Below are 21,312 nucleotides of genomic sequence, written 5' to 3'. Positions count from 1 at the left end.
GGCTTACAGAGGAGAGGACTGGTGTTGGGCTCAGCACTGAGGCTTCATCGGTTAAATGCAAGCTCCGGGGTACCACTCGTCTGCCTGCATTCTCAATGGATGGTGACTACGTTATTGGTGGTGTTTTCTCCATACATTACTACATGCACACAGTGAAGCATAACTACACCACCATGCCTGATCTAATAACATGCTCAGGGAGGTTAGTAAGAGGGAGAAGTGGGGTCTAAGAGGATGTTACTCTGTGGGGATGGAAATGTTTTTACCTTTATTTTAATTGTAATGCATTAGTATTTGGCCATAAAAAAGTACGTATTATATTCACAAAATAGTAGAGGATTGGAGTAGATTTTCTTTATTTGTTAACTGAAAACATTATGAACAAAAAAATTTGAGTTTAAAATAGCTAACTGTTGTTAATCCGTGCATTAAGATTATTGTGCATTTGGGACTGATATCTTATTTCGTGTTGTGCTTGTTGGTGTTCAGTTCTCCCGAATTATGTGTTTCTGTTAAAATTGTGTTTTTTCCCCATATGTAGGCCATATTTAAACAGAGTGTGTGTGTGTGTGCGTGTGTGTGTGTGTGTGTTTGTCCGTGTACAGCATTAACTCCCGTGAACTGCGCTTTTCACGCACAATGATCTTCGCCATCGAGGAGATTAACAACAGCACGGAGCTGCTGCCGGGCATCAAACTCGGTTATCAGATCTACGACTCGTGCGCCTCTGTGCCTTTGGCGGTGCATGTGACATTTCAGCTATCAAGCGGCCTGGACCCAGTGTTTTACACCGGTGACAATTGCTCACAATCTGGTATGGTGATGGCCATTGTTGGTGAGTCTGGGTCCACACAATCCATCAGCATGTCGCGCATCATCGGGCCCTTTAACATTCCTCAAGTAAATATTTTGAATTTCTGCAAACTGTGTTAAATAGACCAGTGCTATTTTTTGCCCTTCCTGTTAAAACATTACACTGTTGTGTTCCTTTAGGTGAGTTACTTTTCCACTTGTGCATGCCTGTCCGATAAGCAGCAGTACCCGAGTTTCTTCAGAACAATCCCGAGTGACCAGTTCCAGGCTGACGCTCTGGCCAAACTGGTAAAACACTTTGGTTGGACTTGGATAGGTGCCATCCGATCGGATTCGGATTATGGAAACAATGGCATGGCGTCTTTTCTGGACGCAGCACACAAAGAGGGGATCTGTGTGGAATACTCCGAATCTTTCTATCGGACCCACCCACGTAGCAGGATCCAGAGAGTAGCTGACATTATCCGCAGGTTTCTACGTTCACTGATTATGTGCTTTTGTTCCCTGTGCTCATACTGACCTTCTGCACACAAATCCACAACAAAGTTCTGTAAATATAAGACAGAAGAGTATTTTCTCATCTTAGATGCACATTGGAAATGTATCTTTTTTTCTGTCACGTGTGTTTATCTCATATTTGTTAATGATCTTTATTATGAAAATACTCAGTGGGACCAAAAACTGTTTTAACTATCTCCATACATATGTACAAATATTTTGTAAAATAATTTGCTCATATTGGTATAATACAATCTACTGTAATTTCTCTCCAGGTCGACAGCTGTGGTTGTTGTGGCATTTTCATCTCCTGAAGACTTGAGGTTTCTGCTGGAGGAGCTGTCACTCAAGCCCTCTCCACCTCGCCAGTGGATAGGCACTGAGGCCTGGGTAACTGACCCAGACATGCTGAGGTTCAGCTTCTGTGCTGGAGCAATCGGATTTGGCATTGAGAAATCTGTCATCCCAGGTCTGAGAGACTTCCTGCTGGACCTCTCTCCCTCTAAAGTGGCGGCCTCTCCAGTGCTTACTGAGTTCTGGGAGGATGAATTCAACTGCAGGCTGGGACAAAGTAAGAAAGTTTGGCTGATCTTTAACATAACTGACACTCACAGATGGGTCTTTGTCTTTGTTGTGTTTTTTTATTCTGTCTGAGTGGAGCAGCAGCTGCTTTAACAACCCAACCCCAGAGTGATTTAAAGTGAAATCTATTGTTATTGAACAAAGACATGGAGTAAAAATAAGGTGCATCTCTGTTAATAATCTAACTTGATATGAGGATCTTTCGGCACTCTGCTGGCTTAAATGAGATGTCAACACTAAAGTCCTGAACACAAGCACCAACTATATAGACAGTCTTTAGGCCACCAAGCTATAAAAAAAAAAGTACAAACAAATTGTACTTTCTAGTATGTATTAGTTACAGTATATATGTAAATATGTTTGTTGGTCTAAATATACTGTTGTATTGACGTGGATTACAAATCATTTATTCGTTTGAAAGACATTTAAACAGGTCAAGTCAGTATCCAAATGAAGGAAAAACATTTGTTTACCTTACAACATGAGCTGATATATACAAGGTAAAAAAAAAAACAGAGCCAGATACAAACTGAAGCAGCAACTATAAAAAATAAATAAAATAAAATCAGCAAAAATGTGCTGTACAAAAAAGTGCTTTTAAATGTATTGGAAAATAAGCATGTTTTATAAGGGAATTAGAAGAATATATATATATGAGTTTCTACAAAACACATTTAGCAGGTTAAATGAAACTAAGGAAGAACATTATACATCAGAAAGAATGATGTAATTGTCAAGGCTGAAAAAAAACTTCCTGTCTTTGTGTGTTTTTAGGATCAGCCACAAAAAAAAATGCGTGCGATGGAACTGAAGACATAGAGACGATCCGGAGCCCCTACACTGACACATCTCAGCTCCGAATCACTAACATGGTGTACAAGGCTGTTTATGCAATAGCACATGCCATTCATAATGTAATGTGTCAGGAAACACACTCTATAACTCAATGTGACAAATTCACCAGCATAAAGTCCAAACAGGTCAGTCAAAACAATTAAGTGAACAACCCCAATGTTCTTGTTTTTCTATACTGAACTGTTTCCTAAATGAAGTACTCATTTTAGTACACAGTACATTGTTTTATTTCTCGCCCTCACCATCTTCCGTTACTTCGTCCTCACAGGTTCTCACTCAGTTGAAGAAAGTTAAGTTTTCCCAAAATGGTTATGATGTGTCATTTGATGCCAACGGGGATCCTGTGGCCACATACGAGCTGATTAACTGGCAAAAAAGTGAGAGTGGTAGCATTGAGTTGGTGACAGTAGGGCACTACGATGCATCACTGCCGGTGGGCCAGGAATTCCATATCAATAGGAACCTCACCTGGTTGGAGGGTGGCACACAAGTAGGGAGCCCAAAATGAATGTTATAACATATTCCAATATAACATTTTGTGATAAGTGTTCTTGGTCCCTGTTCCTCCAGTCCATACTGCTTTGAAGAGATCTGTTCTAAAGTTACAGCATTTTCAGTCTCACATCCCACTTAATAGTTTCAACTAAAGAGTTCCCTTGCTGAGTTGCGGCAGAGGAATTGTAACAAAAAACAGGACTTTGTCCAAAAACACTAACTTTGGAAGATAACCACTTGCTTTGTCCAAGCCAGACTGCTGAAGCCTCATTTTGGCTTTAGTTGAACTTTAGAACGCATCTTTTACACAACTGTGGATTTTTTTCCACATTGGCTGCATTGACAAAACACATGTACACAATACACATATTGACATGCAAGTGTTGTTTTTAGACAGATCTGAACCTATCCTTTAATCTTCTGAGTTTCGAAGCACACTTGAATATGTGTGAATTTGTTTGTGTCTATGTGCCAGGTGCCTTTGTCAGTGTGCTCTGATAGCTGTCCTGCAGGAACCCGTAAAGTGCTGCAGAAAAGAAAACCCATCTGCTGTTATGACTGTATTCTGTGTCCTGAGGGAGAGATTAGCAATGCTACAGGTATTGTTTTTCCTACTGCATATCTATTGGACAACATCAAATATCGAGTACGACAGCTAAAAGCCATTTTTTGTTTTTGTTTTTCAGATTCCCCTGAATGTTTCCCTTGTTCCAAGGAATTTTGGCCTAATGCAAAGAGAGACACTTGTCTCCCCAAGCCTGTAGAGTTTCTTTCCTTCAATGAGACCCTGGGAATCATCCTGGCAGCATTCTCAGTTGGTGGTGCCTGTCTTACCATTATAACAGCGGCTGTCTTCCATCGTCACAGGACATCCCCGATTGTCAGAGCCAACAACTCTGAGCTGAGCTTCCTGCTGCTCTTCTCTCTGACTCTCTGTTTCTTATGCTCATTAACTTTCATTGGAGCACCCTCTGAGTGGTCGTGCATGCTGCGCCACACAGCTTTTGGGATCACCTTCGTCCTCTGTATGTCTTGTGTTCTTGGAAAAACAATAGTAGTGTTAATGGCATTCACAGCCACTCTCCCAGGTCGTAATGTCATGAAATGGTTTGGTCCTCCACAGCAAAGAATGACAGTAGTGTCTTTAACGTTCATTCAAGTTGTAATATGTACTCTTTGGTTGGTTCTTAGTCCTCCTTTTCCAATGAAAAACCTAACCACATACAAGGAGAGGATCATCCTGGAGTGTGCATTAGGCTCAGCTATTGGGTTCTGGGCTGTGCTCGGGTACATCGGCCTGCTGGCTGTCTTTTGCTTTGTGTTAGCTGTCCTAGCCCGGAAACTACCTGATAATTTTAATGAAGCCAAGCTTATAACCTTCAGCATGCTGATATTCTGTGCAGTCTGGGTCACCTTTATCCCAGCATATGTCAGCTCTCCTGGTAAATTTACTGTGGCTGTGGAGATATTTGCCATTCTGGCCTCCAGTTTTGGACTCATATTGTGTATATTTGCTCCAAAGTGTTTCATCATATTGTTTAAGCCCGAGAAAAACACCAAGAAACATTTAATGAACAAAAGTCAATTCTAAAAAAATAATCTGACTTTTTGTAAAAACCAAGATGGCAGTTGAAGGGACTTTTAATAAACATACATAAGCCACAGAGGGCAAACAGGGATAATTTGTCTCACATGTGTGCTCTTGGATAAAAATGAACCAATGTCCAGTTGGTACAGTTTCACATATATGCTCACTGGCATAATGTAAATATCAGCATTGTCGATAATCAATCTGTTTCAATTCATCAAATTCAGAATCTAAACATTCCAGTTAAGCTCTCACTGCAACACGTCAAAGAACTGTTGTACACACCTGATTCTCATCACCTGCAGCTTACCTATGTGCACTTCATATATTAATACTCCAATCTGTGATCATTGTCAGAACTGCATGTATACAATCACCCTGTGTTTTAGGTAAGGATACAAAAAAAACACAACACTAGATTATAGCTTCAACAGCAACGTTCAGTATGAAGTTCATGATAAAACATTCAGTTTCACCTTGTTTAAATATTTACATTTGAAGTTTTTGTACATTAAATGTTTTATTAATTGTAATGTTTTGTGAAAATCCTTTTTAAATGATTTTCTTCTTATTTCACAAATATTTGATCAAGTTGTGAAAATATAGAAGAAAGTGAATAAATAATGTAAAAAAATAATAATATCAGTGAGTTTCTTTTTCTTTTATAAACTTAGTGCTACTTTATTAATATTTATGTGTTGGCATTGTTTAATATGTGATTTAACCACACAAACAACCCATTTGTTAGGCTGAACTGTAATATGAGCTAAAACACAGCAAAAAGGTGTAAGGGTATAGAGATAATTAAGAAGATATTTAGTATTTACAATAGTATTTTTAACAGAAGAGAAAATAAATATAGCACTTAGAGCAGAGCATATTTTGCACACATTTCACAAAAAAAACTTTGACAATAGTTAATCAAAGACCACTGGGTAAGAGCATCCTCTCTCTGACGTACAGTAAACTGACGTACTGTCGGATGGAAGCTTCAATCTGAAAATCTATATTAACCTGTGAAAACACAGTATGCCCACATGAGGACAGTTGAGGGATGGAGATGTCAGCTCTCTTTATTGGTCTGATCCTGTCTTTGGGTTTGTGTGAGCTGAACTCAGCTGTTGCCTTGAATGGTTCTGGGGATGGTGTGAAACAAAGGGCTCGGCTTACAGAGGAGAGGACTGGTGTTGGGCTCAGCACTGAGGCTTCATCGGTTAAATGCAAGCTCCAGGGTACCACTCGTCTGCCTGCATTCTCAATGGATGGTGACTACGTTATTGGTGGTGTTTTCTCCATACATTACTACATGCACACAGTGAAGCATAACTACACCACCATGCCTGATCCAATAAGATGCTCAGGGAGGTTAGTAAGAGGGAGAAGTGGGGTCTAAGAGGATGTTACTCTGTGGGGATGGAAATGTTTATACTTTTTATTAATTTTAATTCATTAGTATGTATTATATTCACAAAATACAAGAGAATTTTTGTGATTTTTTTATTTGTTTACTGTAAACAATATGAAAACTAAAATTTTAATTTAAAATAGGAAACTTTTTATTAATCCGTGCATTAAGATTATTGTGCAAATTGGACTGACATATTCTGTGTTGTGCTTTTTGGTGTTCAGTTCTCCCATATTATGTATTTGTATGAAAATAGTGAATTGTCCTCATATGTAGGACATTATTTTAAACAGTGACACATGTGTCTGTGTGCAGCATTGACTCCCGTGAACTGCGCTTCTCACGCACAATGATATTCGCCATCAAGGAGATTAACAACAGCACGGAGCTGTTGCCGGGAATCAAACTCGGTTATCAGATCTACGACTCGTGTTCCTCTGTGCCTTTGGCAGTGCATGTGACATTCCAGCTATCAAGCGGCCTGGACCCAGTGTTTTACACCGGTGACAATTGCTCACAATCTGGTACGGTGATGGCCATTGTTGGTGAGTCTGGGTCCACGCCATCCATCAGCATGTCACGCATCATCGGGCCCTTTAACATTCCTCAAGTAATATTTTGAATTTCTGCAAACTATGTGTTTAACAGACCAGTGCTATTTTTTGCCCTTCCTGTTAAAACATTATACTGTTGTGTTACTTTAGGTGAGTTACTTTGCCACTTGTGCATGCCTGTCCGATAAGCAGCAGTACCCGAGTTTCTTCAGAACAGTCCCGAGTGACCAGTTCCAGGCTGACGCGCTGGCCAAACTGGTAAAACACTTTGGTTGGACTTGGATAGGTGCCATCCGATCGGATTCGGATTATGGAAACAATGGCATGGCGTCTTTCCTGGACGCAGCACACAAAGAGGGGATCTGTGTGGAATACTCCGAATCTTTCTATCGGACCCACCCACGTAGCAGGATCCAGAGAGTAGCTGACATTATCCGCAGGTTTCTACGTTCACCGATTATGTGCTTTTGTTCCCTGTGCTCATACTGACCTACTGCACACAAATCCACAACAATGTTCTGTAAATATAAGACAGAAGAGTATTTTCTCATCTTAGATGCACATTGGAAATGTATCTTTTTTTCTGTCACGTGTGTCTATCTCATATTTGTTAATGATCTTTGTTGTGAAAATACTCAGTGCGACCAAAAACTGTTTTAACTATCTCCATACATATGTACAAATATTTTGTAATATATTTTGTTTATATTGGTATAATACAATCTACTGTAATTTCTCTCCAGGTCAACAGCTGTGGTTGTTGTGGCATTTACAGGTCCTGGAGACATGAGGATTCTGCTGGAGGAGCTGTCACTCAAGCCCTCTCCGCCTCGCCAGTGGATAGGCACTGAGTCCTGGGTAACAGACCCAGACATGCTGAGGTTCAGCTTCTGTGCTGGAGCAATCGGATTTGGCATAGAGAAATCTGTCATCCCTGGTCTGAGAGACTTCCTGCTGGACCTCTCTCCCTCTAAAGTGGCGGCCTCTCCAGTGCTTACTGAGTTCTGGGAGGATGAATTCAACTGCAGGCTGGGACAAAGTAAGAAAGTTTGGCTAATCTTTAACATAACTGACACTCACAGATAGGTCTTTGTCTGTGTTGTGTTTTTTTTATTCTGTCTGAGTGGAGCAGCAGCTGCTTTAACAACCCAACCCCAGAGTGATTTAAAGGGAAATCTATTGTTATTGAACAAAGACATGGAGTAAAAATAAGGTGCATCTCTGTTAATAATCTAACTTGATATGAGGATCTTTCAGGTCAAGTTAAGGCACTCTGCTGGCTTGAAGGAGATGTCAACACTAAAGTCCTGAACACAAGCACAAACTAGACAATCTTTAGGCCACCAAGCTAAAACAAAGTCCAAAAAATTGTACTTATTAGTATGTATCAGTTACAGTATACAGTATATGTAAATATGTGTGTTGGTCTCAATATACTATTATATTGACGTGGATTTCAAATCATTTATTCGTGTAAAAGACATTAAAACAGGTCAAGTCAGTATCCAAATGAAGGAAAAACATTTTTTTGCCTTGCAACATGAGCTGATTTTTTTTTTTTTACAGATGTTAAAAAAAAAAAAAAATCAAAATGACAAACAGATAAAGACATGTTGGCAAAAAAAGTGCTTTTACATGTAATGGAAAATAAGCATGTTTTATAAAGGAATTAGAAGAATATATACATACGAGTTTCTACAAAACATGTTTAGCATGTTAAATGAAACTAAAGAAGAACATTATACATCAGAAAGAATGATGTAATTGTCAAGGCTAAAAAAAACCTTCCTGTCTTTGTGTGTTTTTAGGATCAGCCACAAAAAAAAATGCGTGTGATGGAACTGAAGACATAGAGAAGATCCAGAGCCCCTACACTGACACATCTCAGCTCCGAATCACTAACATGGTGTACAAGGCTGTTTATGCAATAGCACATGCCATTCATAATGCAATGTGTCAGGAAACACACTCTATAACTCAATGTGACAAATTCACCAGCATAAAGTCCAAACAGGTCAGTCAAAACAATTAAGTGAACAGCCCCAATGTCCCTTTTTTGCTATACTGTACTGTTTCCTAAATGAAATATTCATTTTAGTATACAGTACATTGTTTTATTTCTCGCCCTCACCGTCTTCCGTTACTTCGTCCTCACAGGTTCTCACTCAGTTGAAGAAAGTTAAGTTTTCCCAAAATGGTTATGATGTGTCATTTGATGCCAACGGGGATCCTGTGGCCACATACGAGCTGATTAACTGGCAAAAGAGTGAGAGTGGTAGCATTGAGTTGGTGACAGTAGGGCACTACGATGCGTCACTGCCGGTGGGCCAGGAATTCCATATCAATAGGAACCTCACCTGGTTGGAGGGTGGCACACAAGTAGGGAGCCCAAAATTAATGTTATAACATATTCCAATTTAAAATTTGGTGATAAGTGTTCTTGGTCCCTGTTCCTCCAGTCCATACTGCTTTGAAGAGATCTGTTCTAAAGTTACAGCATTTTCAGTCTCACATCCCACTTAATAGTTTCAACTAAAGAGTTCCCTTGCTGAGTTGCGGCAGAGGAATAGTAACAAAAAACAGGACTTTGTCCAAAAACACTAACTTTGGAAGATAGCCACTTGCTTTGTCCAAGCCAGACTGCTGAAGCCTCATTTTGGCTTTAGTTGAACTTTAGAATGCATTTTTCCACAACTGTAGATTTATTCCACCAGCAGTTGTATTGACAAAACACATGTACACAATACACATATTGACATGCAAGTGTTGTTTTTAGACAGATCTGAACCTATCCTTTAATCTTCTGAGTTTCGAAGCACACCTGAATATCTGTGAATTTGTTTGTGTCTATGTGCCAGGTGCCTTTGTCAGTGTGCTCTGATAGCTGTCCTGCAGGAACCCGTAAAGTGCTGCAGAAAGGAAAACCCATCTGCTGTTATGATTGTATTCTGTGTCCTGCGGGAGAGATTAGCAATGCTACAGGTATTGTTTTTCCTACTGCATATCTATTGGACAACATCAAATATCGAGTACGACAGCTAAAAGACATTCTTTGTTTGTATTTTTTCAGATTCCCCTGAATGTTTCCCTTGTTCCAAGGAATTTTGGCCTAATGCAAAGAGAGACACTTGTCTCCCCAAGCCTGTAGAGTTTCTTTCCTTCAATGAGGGCCTAGGAATCATCCTGGCAGCATTCTCAGTTGGTGGTGCCTGTCTTACCATTATAACAACGGCTGTGTTCCATCGTCACAGGACATCCCCGATTGTCAGAGCCAACAACTCTGAGCTGAGCTTCCTGCTGCTCTTCTCTCTGACTCTCTGTTTCTTATGCTCATTAACTTTCATTGGAGCACCCTCTGAGTGGTCCTGCATGCTGCGCCACACAGCTTTTGGGATCACCTTCGTCCTCTGTATGTCTTGTGTTCTTAGTAGTGTTAATGGCATTCAAAGCCACTCTCCCAGGTCGTAATGTCATGAAATGGTTTGGTCCTCCACAGCAAAGAATGACTGTAGTGTCTTTCACGTCCATTCAAGTTGTAATATGTACTCTTTGGTTGGTTCTTAGTCCTCCTTTTCCAATGAAAAACCTAACCACATACAAGGAGAGGATCATCCTGGAGTGTGCATTAGGCTCAGCTATTGGGTTCTGGGCTGTGCTCGGGTACATCGGCCTGCTGGCTGTCTTTTGCTTTGTGTTAGCTGTCCTAGCCCGGAAACTACCTGATAATTTTAATGAAGCCAAGCTTATAACCTTCAGCATGCTGATATTCTGTGCAGTCTGGGTCACCTTTATCCCAGCATATGTCAGCTCTCCTGGTAAATTTACTGTGGCTGTGGAGATATTTGCCATTCTGGCCTCCAGTTTTGGACTCATATTGTGTATATTTGCTCCAAAGTGTTTCATCATATTGTTTAAGCCCGAGAAAAACACCAAGAAACATTTAATGAACAAAAGTCAATTCTAAAAAAATCTGACTTTTTGAAAAAACTAAGATGGCAGTTGAAGGGACTTTTAATAAACATGCATAAGCCACAGAGGCCAAACAGGGATAATTTGTCTCACATGTGTGCTCTTGGCTAACAATAAACCAATGTCCAGTTGGTACAGTTTCACATATATTCTCACTAGCATAATGTAAATATCAGCATTGTCGATAATCAATCTGTTTCAATTCATCAAATTCAGAATCTAAACATTCCAGTTAAGCTCTCACTCCAACACGTCAAAGAACTGTTCTACACACCTGATTCTCATAACCTGCAGCTTACCTATGTGCACTTCATACATTACTACTACAATCTGTGATCAATGTCAGAACTGCATGTATACAATCACCCTGTGTTTTAGGTAAGAATACAATAAAGACAAAAGACTAGATTGTAGGGGACAGGAAAGACCGAATTCACGGGGCCCTTTTAAGGAAAGGGGCGTAGCCCTGGTGACAGGGGGGGTTAAAGGGTGGCAGGAAGTGAATGTGTGTCATGTGTGTATGGATGGAAATAAACGGCCACAACGTGCAGCCAAAGGGAATACTCGCCTCGTTGTTTGTTTCCACGCTCCTACATTGGTGACCCTGACTCTCCTGGACGTTTCCAGAAGAGAAGATGACGACGCACGCAGTTTCACTCAAACTACCGGAGTTTTGGGAGATGCAAGCAGCGGTGTGGTTTGCTCAAACTGAGGCACAGTTCGCCCTCAGAGACATTTGTAATGGGAAAATATGTCATAGTCTCATGTGAAGGTTTAAGGAATGTGAGTCCTAAAAGAGCAGACACCAAACTGTAGTTTCAGTAGATGACTTTAATTAGTTTAGTATCCAGGTGTCTTGTTATCTGTTATCATTGTGCACTGTTTGTTTACTCTTCGTAAGACAGAGACACAGAGAGGCTTTGACTAACAGAGATCCTCTGTTTGAAATACTTTTGACTTCCTTGCTGACGCGTTATCTGAAGTTGTAAAGGCGTAAACCTTTGCATGCAGATAAGATGGGTGAGGGTAAAGAATGTCTGTTCTGTCTCTGCAAATGGTCATTTTTACGATGTCACAGTGACTTCAAAGGAAGCATCTGTTGTGAGTTTAAACTGATTAGGGTAAGGCAAACTGTGAACAAAAGGGATTTGTAAACAGGAGATAAAAGCATCTTCCTGACTGTCTTAAATGATATACTAAGGCTCGAAGGATGACCTGCCTTTTGTTGTGTTCTTTGTGTATTCTTGTTAGCTAAGCAGATAACAGGAAGCTGTCTGAGTATAAATGTCCATGCAAGATGACTGTTAGGCAGAGCACTCTCCTAGATGACTGCGATGTATCTGTGAGACTGTTCTCTTTGCTTGCAAGCAAATAAATTGACTTTACAAACCTTGATCGTTCATCAAAACTCTGTTTTACTTTATATTGATAGAAAACCTCAACTTTCTTCTCCCGACTAGTCATAAGAAATATTCCACAACACATTACAGTGGACACGATAAAATATTATTATGTTGTGGCGGCTCTCGGCAGTTCGACAGCAGGCAGAGTGGTAAGCATCCTTGAAAATCCTCCAGAGAGGGACAAGTATGATTCCTTGAAAAGCCGGCTGTTGAACATTTTCGGGCTTTCGGACTCTGAGCGGGCTCGCCGGTTGCTTTCTCTGAACGGCCTCGGCAACAGCAACCCATCGGAGCTAATGGACAAAATGTTAGCTCTGCTAGGAAAACACGAGCCGGAGTTTCTCGTTACAGAACCTTTTCTGCAGCAGCTCCCGCTGCAGGTGCGGGCCGCTGTGGCCAACACCACGATTACCGATTGTCGGGAGTTGGCCGAGGAGGCCGATAAGTTCTTTCTGGCTGGCCAGCAAAGCTAAACAGCCGCGTTGAGGCCGGCCCAAGCCACGGTGTTGCCGGGGGAGACAGCAGTCGTCGCCGCAGCAGCAGCAGCAGCAGCGAGCCAACGGCGGGGAGCTACCAGCCTGTGCTATTACCACGCAAGGTTTGGGCCGTGGGCTACAAGGTGCCGTTCACCATGCAGCTTCGGCACGACGGGAAATACCAGGGCCGGCGCTCAGTGACTGCCATGAGCGTCGGTTGGGAAGGCAGGCCTCTGTTCATCCGGGACGACGTTTCCGGGCGGCACTTTCTCTGCGACACGGGGGCGCAGAGGAGAGTTGTGCCTGCATCGCGGGTGGACATGCTGACAAACAGGCAGGGCCCCCCCCTGGAAGCCGCGAACGGTACCCCCATACGCACTTTTGGGACACGGTGCCTGGAGCTGTGTTTTATGGGGCAGCGTTTCAGCTGGGACTTTGTTATTGCCAAAATTGCCATTCCCCTGCTTGGCGTGGATTTCCTATGTACTTATGGACTATTGGTGGACGTCAAGGGCCGCCGCCTGATAAACGCTGTGACTTTTTGTTCTTACCCATGTACACTAAGTGGAGCGGGCTCTACCAGGTTGACTAGCATGCTTGCAGCGGCTGATGAGTTTCTGCGTCTGCTGGCCGAGTTCCCAGACCTCTCGCAGCCCACCTTCTCGTCCTCCACGGTCAAGCATGGGGTGGAGCATTACATCTCTACCACCGGCCTACCGGTACATGCCCGGGCCCGGCACCTAGATCCGGCAAAGCTCACCATCGCCAAGACAGTTTGAAAACATGGAGCGCCTGGGCATCATTCGCCGCTCCTACAGTCCGTGGGCTTCACCCCTGCACATGGCCCCGGAGCCTGGGGGCAGGTGGCGCCCATGTGGAGATTATCGCCGGCTCAACGATGCAACGATCCCGGACCACTATCCGGTTCCACATATTCAAGACTTTTCTGCCCACTTGTCGGATAGCGTGGTGTTTTCAAAAGTGGACCTGGTACGAGGTTACCATCAAGTGCCCGTTCACCCGCTGGACATTCCCAAGACTGCGCTGATGACTCCATTTGGCCTGTTTGAGTTCTTGAGGATGCCGTTTGGCCTAAAAAATGCAGCGCAGACGTTCCAGCGTCTAATGGACACGGTGCTGAGGGACCTGCTGTTCCTGTTCGTCTACCTGGATGACATCCTGGCGGCCAGTTTGTCAAGGGCGGAGCATATGTCTCACCTCCGGACTCTGTTTGAGTGACTCAGCCAGCACGGGTTGATCATCAACCGGCTAAGTGCCAGTTTCGTTTGACCACCATTGACTTTCTGGGACACCGCATCACAACGGATGCGGAGGCAGTGGCTAACTTTACACGCCCACTCACAGTGAGGGCCCTGCAGGAGTTTTTAGGCATGGTGAACTTTTACCATCGCTTTATTCCTCGAGCAGCGCAAGTGATGCGGCCCCTGTACGAAGCCCTGAAGGCCAACGCCATCAAACAGGCTGTGGACTGGACCGAAGAGAGGGAACTTACCTTTGTTGACGCTAAAACAGCTCTGGCAAATGCGACAATGCTGGCACACCCGTCACCTAAGGCTCCGATTGCCATCAGCACGGATGCTTCGGACAATGCGGTGGGCGCGGTGCACGAGCAGTGGGTGAGAGGGGCGTGGCAACCGCCTTGCTTTCTTCAGTCGATAGTTGCGGCCTAATGAGCGGAAGTACAGCACTTTCGATCGGGAGCTCCTCGGCCTCTTTCTGGCCATTCGGCATTTTCGGTTCCTGCTCAAGGCTCGGCCGTTCACGACGTTTGTGGATCACAAGCCACTGACGTTTGCCATGAGTAAGGGCGCCGAACCATGGTCCGCACGCCAGCAGCACCAGCTCTCCTTTATATCAGAGTTTACCACGGATCTACAGCATGTAACGGGCAAGGAAAACCTGGTCGCAGACTGTCTCTCCAGGGCCGTCACCGGGGCTGTCCAGTTAGGATTGGACTATAACAAGATGGCTGGGGATCAGGTTTCAGATCCGGGCGTCCAGGAGTTGAGGACTGAAGTTACGGGACTGCGGTTGGAGGAGGTCCCATTTGCCAAAACTGGCGCTACGCTCCTGTGTGACGTCTCCATAGGCCAGCCACGGCCGGTTGTTCCCGACGAATGGAGACAACAGGTGTTAAGCCTAGGGGTTAAGCTCCATCGCACTACTGCCTACCACCCGCAGGCTAATGGGTTATGCGAGCGGTTCCACCGGTCGATGAAAGCTGCTCTCCGGGCCAGCCTAAAAGACAGCAAGTATGTTTTCGTTCGCCAGGACGGCCACCGTGGATCCTTTCAACCCCCCTACGTCGGGCCGTTTCGGGTGCTGGAGACCGGAGACAAAACCTGCAAGGTCGACATGGGCGGTAGGCTGGAATACGTGTCGGTAGACCGCCTTAAACCAGCAAATCTGGACCTGGACCAACCAGTAAGGTTGGCTGAACCCCCACAGCGGGGGCGGCCTCGGGCCCTCCCACCACAACACGACAGGACCCGGAGGGTTCCTGCAACAGTGGTCCTGCCTCCCGTCCCAGAGACACGGAGTCGGGCTGGTCGGTTGATTCGGGCTCCGAGACATTAATAGTTTTGGGACTAACCTCTGGAGTTGGTGAATTCTGGGGGGGCACATGTAGGGGACAGGAAAGACCGAATTCACGGGGGCCCTTTAAGGAAAGGGGCGTAACCCTGGTGACAGGGGGGGTTAAAGGGTGGCAGGAAGTGAATGTGTGTCATGTGTGTATGGATGGAAATAAACGGCCACATGGTGCAGCCAAAGGGAATACTCGCCTCGTTGTTTGTTTCCACGCTCCTACAAGATTTTGCTTCAACAGCAACATTCAGGATAAAGTTAATGATAAAACACTCAGTTTTCATCTTGTTTAAATATTTACATTTTAAGTTGTTGTACATTAAATGTTTTATTAATTGTAATGTTGTTTTGTGAAAATCCTTTTAAAATCCTTTTTTTTTCTTATTTCACAAATATTATTTTATCAAGTTCTGAAAATATAGAAGAAAGTTAATAAATAAAGTAAAAAATGATTTATATAAATGTGTGTTTCTTTCTCTTTTATAAACTTAGTGCTACTTTATTAATATTTATGTGTTGACATTATTTAATATGTGATTTAACCACACAAACAACCCATTTGTTAGGCTTAACTGTAATATGAGCTAAAACACAGCAAAAAGGTGTAAGGGTATAGAGATAATTAAGAAGATATTTAGTGTTTACAATGGTAACTTTCAAAGAAGAGAAAAGAAATATAGCACTTAGAGCAGAGTATATTTTGCACACATTTCACAAAAAAAACTTGCACAATAGTTAATCAAAGACCACTGGGTAAGAGCATCCTCTCTCTGACGTACAGTAAGCTGACGTACTGTCGGATGGAAGCTTCAATCTGAAAATCTATATTAACCTGTGAAAACACAGTATGCCCACATGAGGACACTTGAGGGATGGAGATGTCAGCTCTCTTTATTGGTCTGATCCTGTCGCTGGGTTTGTGTGAGCTGAACTCAGCTCTTGCCTTGAATGGTTCTGGGGATGGTGTGAAACAAAGGGCTCGGCTTACAGAGGAGAGGACTGGTGTTGGGCTCAGCACTGAGGCTTCATCGGTTAAATGCAAGCTTCAGGGTACCACTCGTCTGCCTGCATTCTCAATGGATGGTGACTACGTTATTGGTGGTGTTTTGCCCATACACCACTATGCGCACACAGTGAAGCATAACTACACCACCATGCCTGAGCCACTTAAATGCTCAGGGAGGTTAGTAAGAGGGAGAAGTGGGGCTAAGAGGATGTTACTCTGTGGGGATGGAAATATTTTTACTTTTATTTTAATTGTAATGCATTAGTATTTGGCAATAAAATAAGAATGTCTTATAGTCACAAAATAGTAGAGGATTGGAGTAGATTTTTTTTATTTGTTAACTGAAAACATTATGAAAAGTAAAATTAGAGTTTAAAATAGCTAACTATCGTTAATACGTGCATTAAGATTATTGTGCATTTGGGACTGATATCTTATTCTGTGTTGTGCTTGTTGGTGTTCAATTCTCCCGAATTATGTGTTTTTGGTAAAATTGTGTTTTGTCCCCATATGTAGGCCATATTCAAACAGTTACTGAACTGTGTATGTTTGTGTGTGTGTGTGTTTGTCCGTGTACAGCATTAACTCCCGTCAATTGCGCTTTTCACGCGCAATGATCTTCGCCATCGAGGAGATTAACAACAGCACGGAGCTGCTGCCGGGCATCAAACTCGGTTATCAGATCTACGACTCGTGCGCCTCTGTGCCGTTGGCAGTGCATGTGGCATTCCAGCTATCAAGCGGCCTGGACCCAGTGTTTTACACCGGTGACAATTGCTCACAATCTGGTATGGTGATGGCCATTGTTGGTGAGTCTGGGTCCACACGATCCATCAGCATGTCGCGCATCATCGGGCCCTTTAACATTCCTCAAGTAAATATTTTGAAGTTTTGCAAACTGTGTTAATTTTTTTGCAGGCCAGTGATAATTTTTGACCTTCCTGTTAAAACATTACACTGTTGTGTTCCTTTAGGTGAGTTACTTTGCCACTTGTGCATGCCTGTCAGATAAGCAGCAGTACCCGAGTTTCTTCAGAACAATCCCGAGTGACCAGTTCCAGGCTGACGCTCTGGCCAAACTGGTAAAACACTTTGGTTGGACTTGGATAGGTGCCATCCGATCGGATTCGGATTATGGAAACAATGGCATGGCGTCTTTCCTGGACGCAGCACACAAAGAGGGGATCTGTGTGGAATACTCCGAATCTTTCTATCGGACCCACCCACGTAGCAGGATCCAGAGAGTAGCTGACATTATCCGCAGGTTTCTACGTTCACTGATTATGTGCTTTTGTTCCCTGTGCTCATACTGACCTTCTGCACACAAATCCACAACAAAGTTCTGTAAATATAAGACAGAAGAATATTTTCTCATCTTAGATGCACATTGGAAATGTATCTTTTTTTCTGTCACGTGTGTCTATCTCATATTTGTTAATGATCTTTATTATGAAAATACTCAGTGGGACCAAAAACTGTTTTAACTATCTCCATACATATGTACAAATATTTTGTAAAATAATTTGCTCATATTGGTATAATACAATCTACTGTAATTTCTCTCCAGGTCGACAGCTGTGGTTGTTGTGGCATTTTCATCTCCTGAAGACTTGAGGATTCTGCTGGAGGAGCTGTCACTCAAGCCCTCTCCACCTCGCCAGTGGATAGGCACTGAGGCCTGGGTAACTGACCCAGACATGCTGAGGTTCAGCTTCTGTGCTGGAGCAATCGGATTTGGCATTGAGAAATCTGTAATCCCAGGTCTGAGAGACTTCCTGCTGGACCTCTCTCCCTCTAAAGTGGCGGCCTCTCCAGTGCTTACTGAGTTCTGGGAGGATGAATTCAACTGCAGGCTGGGGCAAAGTAAGAAAGTTTGGCTGATCTTCAACATAACTGACATTCACAGATAGGTCTTTGTCTGTGTTGTGTTTTTTTATTCTGTCTGAGTGGAGCAGCAACTGCTTTAACAACCCAACTCCAGAGTTATTTAAAGTGAAATCTATTGTTATTGAACAAAGACATGAAGTAAAAATAAGGTGCATCTCTGTTAATAATCTAACTTGATATGAGGATCTTTCGGCACTCTGCTGGCTTAAATGAGATGTCAACACTAAAGTCCTGAACACAAGCACCAACTATATAGACAGTCTTTAGGCCACCAAGCTAAAAAAAAGTACAAACAAATTGTACTTTCTAGTATGTATTAGTTACAGTATATATGTAAATATGTTTGTTGGTCTAAATATACTGTTGTATTGATGTGGATTACAAATCATTTATTCGTTTGAAAGACATTTAAACAGGTCAAGTCAGTATCCAAATGAAGGAAAAACATTGTTTTGACTTACAACATGAGCTGATATATACAAGGTAAAAAATAAAACAGAGCCAGATACAAAGTGAAGCAGCAACTATAAAAAATAAATAAAATAAAATCAGCAAAAATGTGCTGTACAAAAAAGTGCTTTTAAATGTATTGGAAAATAAGCATGTTTTATAAGGGAATTAGAAGAATATATATATATGAGTTTCTACAAAACACATTTAGCAGGTTAAATGAAACTAAGGAAGAACATTATACATCAGAAAGAATGATGTAATTGTCAAGGCTGAAAAAAACCTTCCTGTCTTTGTGTGTTTTTAGGATCAGCCACAAAAAAAAATGCGTGCGATGGAACTGAAGACATAGAGACGATCCAGAGCTCCTACACTGACACATCTCAGCTCCGAATCACTAACATGGTGTACAAGGCTGTTTATGCAATAGCACATGCCATTCATAATGCAATGTGTCAGGAAACACACTCTATAACTCAATGTGACAAATTCACCAGCATAAAGTCCAAACAGGTCAGTCAAAACAATTAAGTGAACAACCCCAATGTCCTTTTTTTGCTATACTGAACTGTTTCCTAAATGAAATATTCATTTTAGTACACAGTACATTGTTTTATTTCTCGCCCTCACCATCTTCCGTTACTTCGTCCTCACAGGTTCTCACTCAGTTGAAGAAAGTTAAGTTTTCCCAAAATGGTTATGATGTGTCATTTGATGCCAACGGGGATCCTGTGGCCACATACGAGCTGATTAACTGGCAAAAAAGTGAGAGTGGTAGCATTGAGTGGGTGACAGTAGGGCACTACGATGCATCACTGCCGGTGGGCCAGGAATTCCATATCAATAGGAACCTCACCTGGTTGGAGGGTGGCACACAAGTAGGGAGCCCAAAATGAATGTTATAACATATTCCAATTTAAAATTTGGTGATAAGTGTTCTTGGTCCCTGTTCCTCCAGTCCATACTGCTTTGAAGAGATCTGTTCTAAAGTTACAGCATTTTCAGTCTCACATCCCACTTAATAGTTTCAACTAAAGAGTTCCCTTGCTGAGTTGCGGCAGAGGAATAGTAACAAAAAACAGGACTTTGTCCAAAAACACTAACTTTGGAAGATAACCACTTGCTTTGTCCAAGCCAGACTGCTGAAGCCTCATTTTGGCTTTAGTTGAACTTTAGAACGCATCTTTTACACAACTGTGGATTTTTTTCCACATTGGCTGCATTGACAAAACACATGTACACAATACACATATTGACATGCAAGTGTTGTTTTTAGACAGATCTGAACCTATCCTTTAATCATCGGCGCTTCGAAGCACACCTGAACATGTGTGAATTTGTTTGTGTCTATGTGCCAGGTGCCTTTGTCAGTGTGCTCTGATAGCTGTCCTGCAGGAACCCGTAAAGTGCTGCAGAAAGGAAAACCCATCTGCTGTTATGATTGTATTCTGTGTCCTGAGGGAGAGATTAGCAATGCTACAGGTATTGTTTTTCCTACTGCATATCTATTGGACAACATCAAATATCGAGTACGACAGCTAAAAGACATTTTTTGTTTTTATTTTTTCAGATTCCCCTGAATGTTTCCCTTGTTCCAAGGAATTTTGGCCTAATGCAAAGAGAGACACTTGTCTCCCCAAGCCTGTAGAGTTTCTTTCCTTCAATGAGGGCCTGGGAATCATCCTGGCAGCATTCTCAGTTGGTGGTGCCTGTCTTACCATTATAACAGCGGCTGTGTTCCATCGTCACAGGACATCCCCGATTGTCAGAGCCAACAACTCTGAGCTGAGCTTCCTGCTGCTCTTCTCTCTGACTCTCTGTTTCTTATGCTCATTAACTTTCATTGGAGCACCCTCTGAGTGGTCGTGCATGCTGCGCCACATAGCTTTTGGGATCACCTTCGTCCTCTGTATGTCTTGTGTTCTTGGAAAAACAATAGTAGTGTTAATGGCATTCACAGCCACTCTCCCAGGTCGTAATGTCATGAAATGGTTTGGTCCTCCACAGCAAAGAATGACAGTAGTGTCTTTAACGTTCATTCAAGTTGTAATATGTACTCTTTGGTTGGTTCTTAGTCCTCCTTTTCCAATGAAAAACCTAACCACATACAAGGAGAGGATCATCCTGGAGTGTGCATTAGGCTCAGCTATTGGGTTCTGGGCTGTGCTCGGGTACATCGGCCTGCTGGCTGTCTTTTGCTTTGTGTTAGCTGTCCTAGCCCGGAAACTACCTGATAATTTTAATGAAGCCAAGCTTATAACCTTCAGCATGCTGATATTCTGTGCAGTCTGGGTCACCTTTATCCCAGCATATGTCAGCTCTCCTGGTAAATTTACTGTGGCTGTGGAGATATTTGCCATTCTGGCCTCCAGTTTTGGACTCATATTGTGTATATTTGCTCCAAAGTGTTTCATCATATTGTTTAAGCCCGAGAAAAACACCAAGAAACATTTAATGAACAAAAGTCAATTCTAAAAAAATCGGACTTTTTGTAAAAACTAAGATGGCAGTTGAAGGGACTTTTAATAAACATACATAAGCCACAGAGGCCAAACAGAGATAATTTGTCTCACATGTGTGCTCTTGGCTAAAAATGAACCAATATCCAGTTGGTACAGTTTCACATATATGCTCACTGGCATAATGTAAATATCAGCATTGTCGATAATCAATCTGTTTCAATTCATAAAATTCAGAATCTAAACATTCCACTTAAGCTCTCAC

At 42.5% G+C, this 21,312-nt stretch overlaps 3 protein-coding genes across 3 annotated transcripts; all 3 read left to right on the top strand.

The window, feature by feature from the left end:
• The first annotated feature begins 68 nt into the window (after nucleotides 1-68).
• Nucleotides 69-4,834, top strand: LOC142959381 (extracellular calcium-sensing receptor-like). The gene is made up of 8 exons (XM_076100635.1): nucleotides 69-202; nucleotides 606-900; nucleotides 994-1,283; nucleotides 1,587-1,882; nucleotides 2,668-2,873; nucleotides 3,017-3,238; nucleotides 3,719-3,842; nucleotides 3,930-4,834. Exons 1-8 carry the CDS (start codon nucleotides 96-98, stop codon nucleotides 4,832-4,834), a joined length of 2,445 nt encoding a protein of 814 aa, XP_075956750.1. The 5' UTR covers nucleotides 69-95.
• A 1,213-nt stretch (nucleotides 4,835-6,047) lies between these two features.
• Nucleotides 6,048-13,417, top strand: LOC142959380 (vomeronasal type-2 receptor 1-like). Its single transcript, XM_076100634.1, is given in 11 exon segments — nucleotides 6,048-6,196; nucleotides 6,552-6,846; nucleotides 6,941-7,230; nucleotides 7,534-7,829; nucleotides 8,599-8,804; nucleotides 8,948-9,169; nucleotides 9,649-9,772; nucleotides 9,861-10,215; nucleotides 10,217-10,743; nucleotides 11,387-11,497; nucleotides 12,627-13,417. Coding segments are annotated over 11 exon segments (3,324 nt in total). The 5' UTR covers nucleotides 6,048-6,089.
• A 2,877-nt stretch (nucleotides 13,418-16,294) lies between these two features.
• On the top strand, nucleotides 16,295-21,063 carry LOC142959377 (extracellular calcium-sensing receptor-like). The gene is made up of 8 exons (XM_076100630.1): nucleotides 16,295-16,428; nucleotides 16,831-17,125; nucleotides 17,226-17,515; nucleotides 17,819-18,114; nucleotides 18,896-19,101; nucleotides 19,245-19,466; nucleotides 19,947-20,070; nucleotides 20,159-21,063. Exons 1-8 carry the CDS (start codon nucleotides 16,322-16,324, stop codon nucleotides 21,061-21,063), a joined length of 2,445 nt encoding a protein of 814 aa, XP_075956745.1. The 5' UTR covers nucleotides 16,295-16,321.
• Nucleotides 21,064-21,312: the final 249 nt, after the last annotated feature.

This window comes from Anarhichas minor, unplaced genomic scaffold, assembly GCF_050575085.1.
Source record: "Anarhichas minor isolate MPS153535 unplaced genomic scaffold, ASM5057508v1 ptg000026l, whole genome shotgun sequence".
In the NCBI taxonomy this organism is placed as follows: domain Eukaryota; kingdom Metazoa; phylum Chordata; class Actinopteri; order Perciformes; family Anarhichadidae; genus Anarhichas; species Anarhichas minor.
This window is presented reverse-complemented; position numbering and strand designations above follow the sequence as displayed.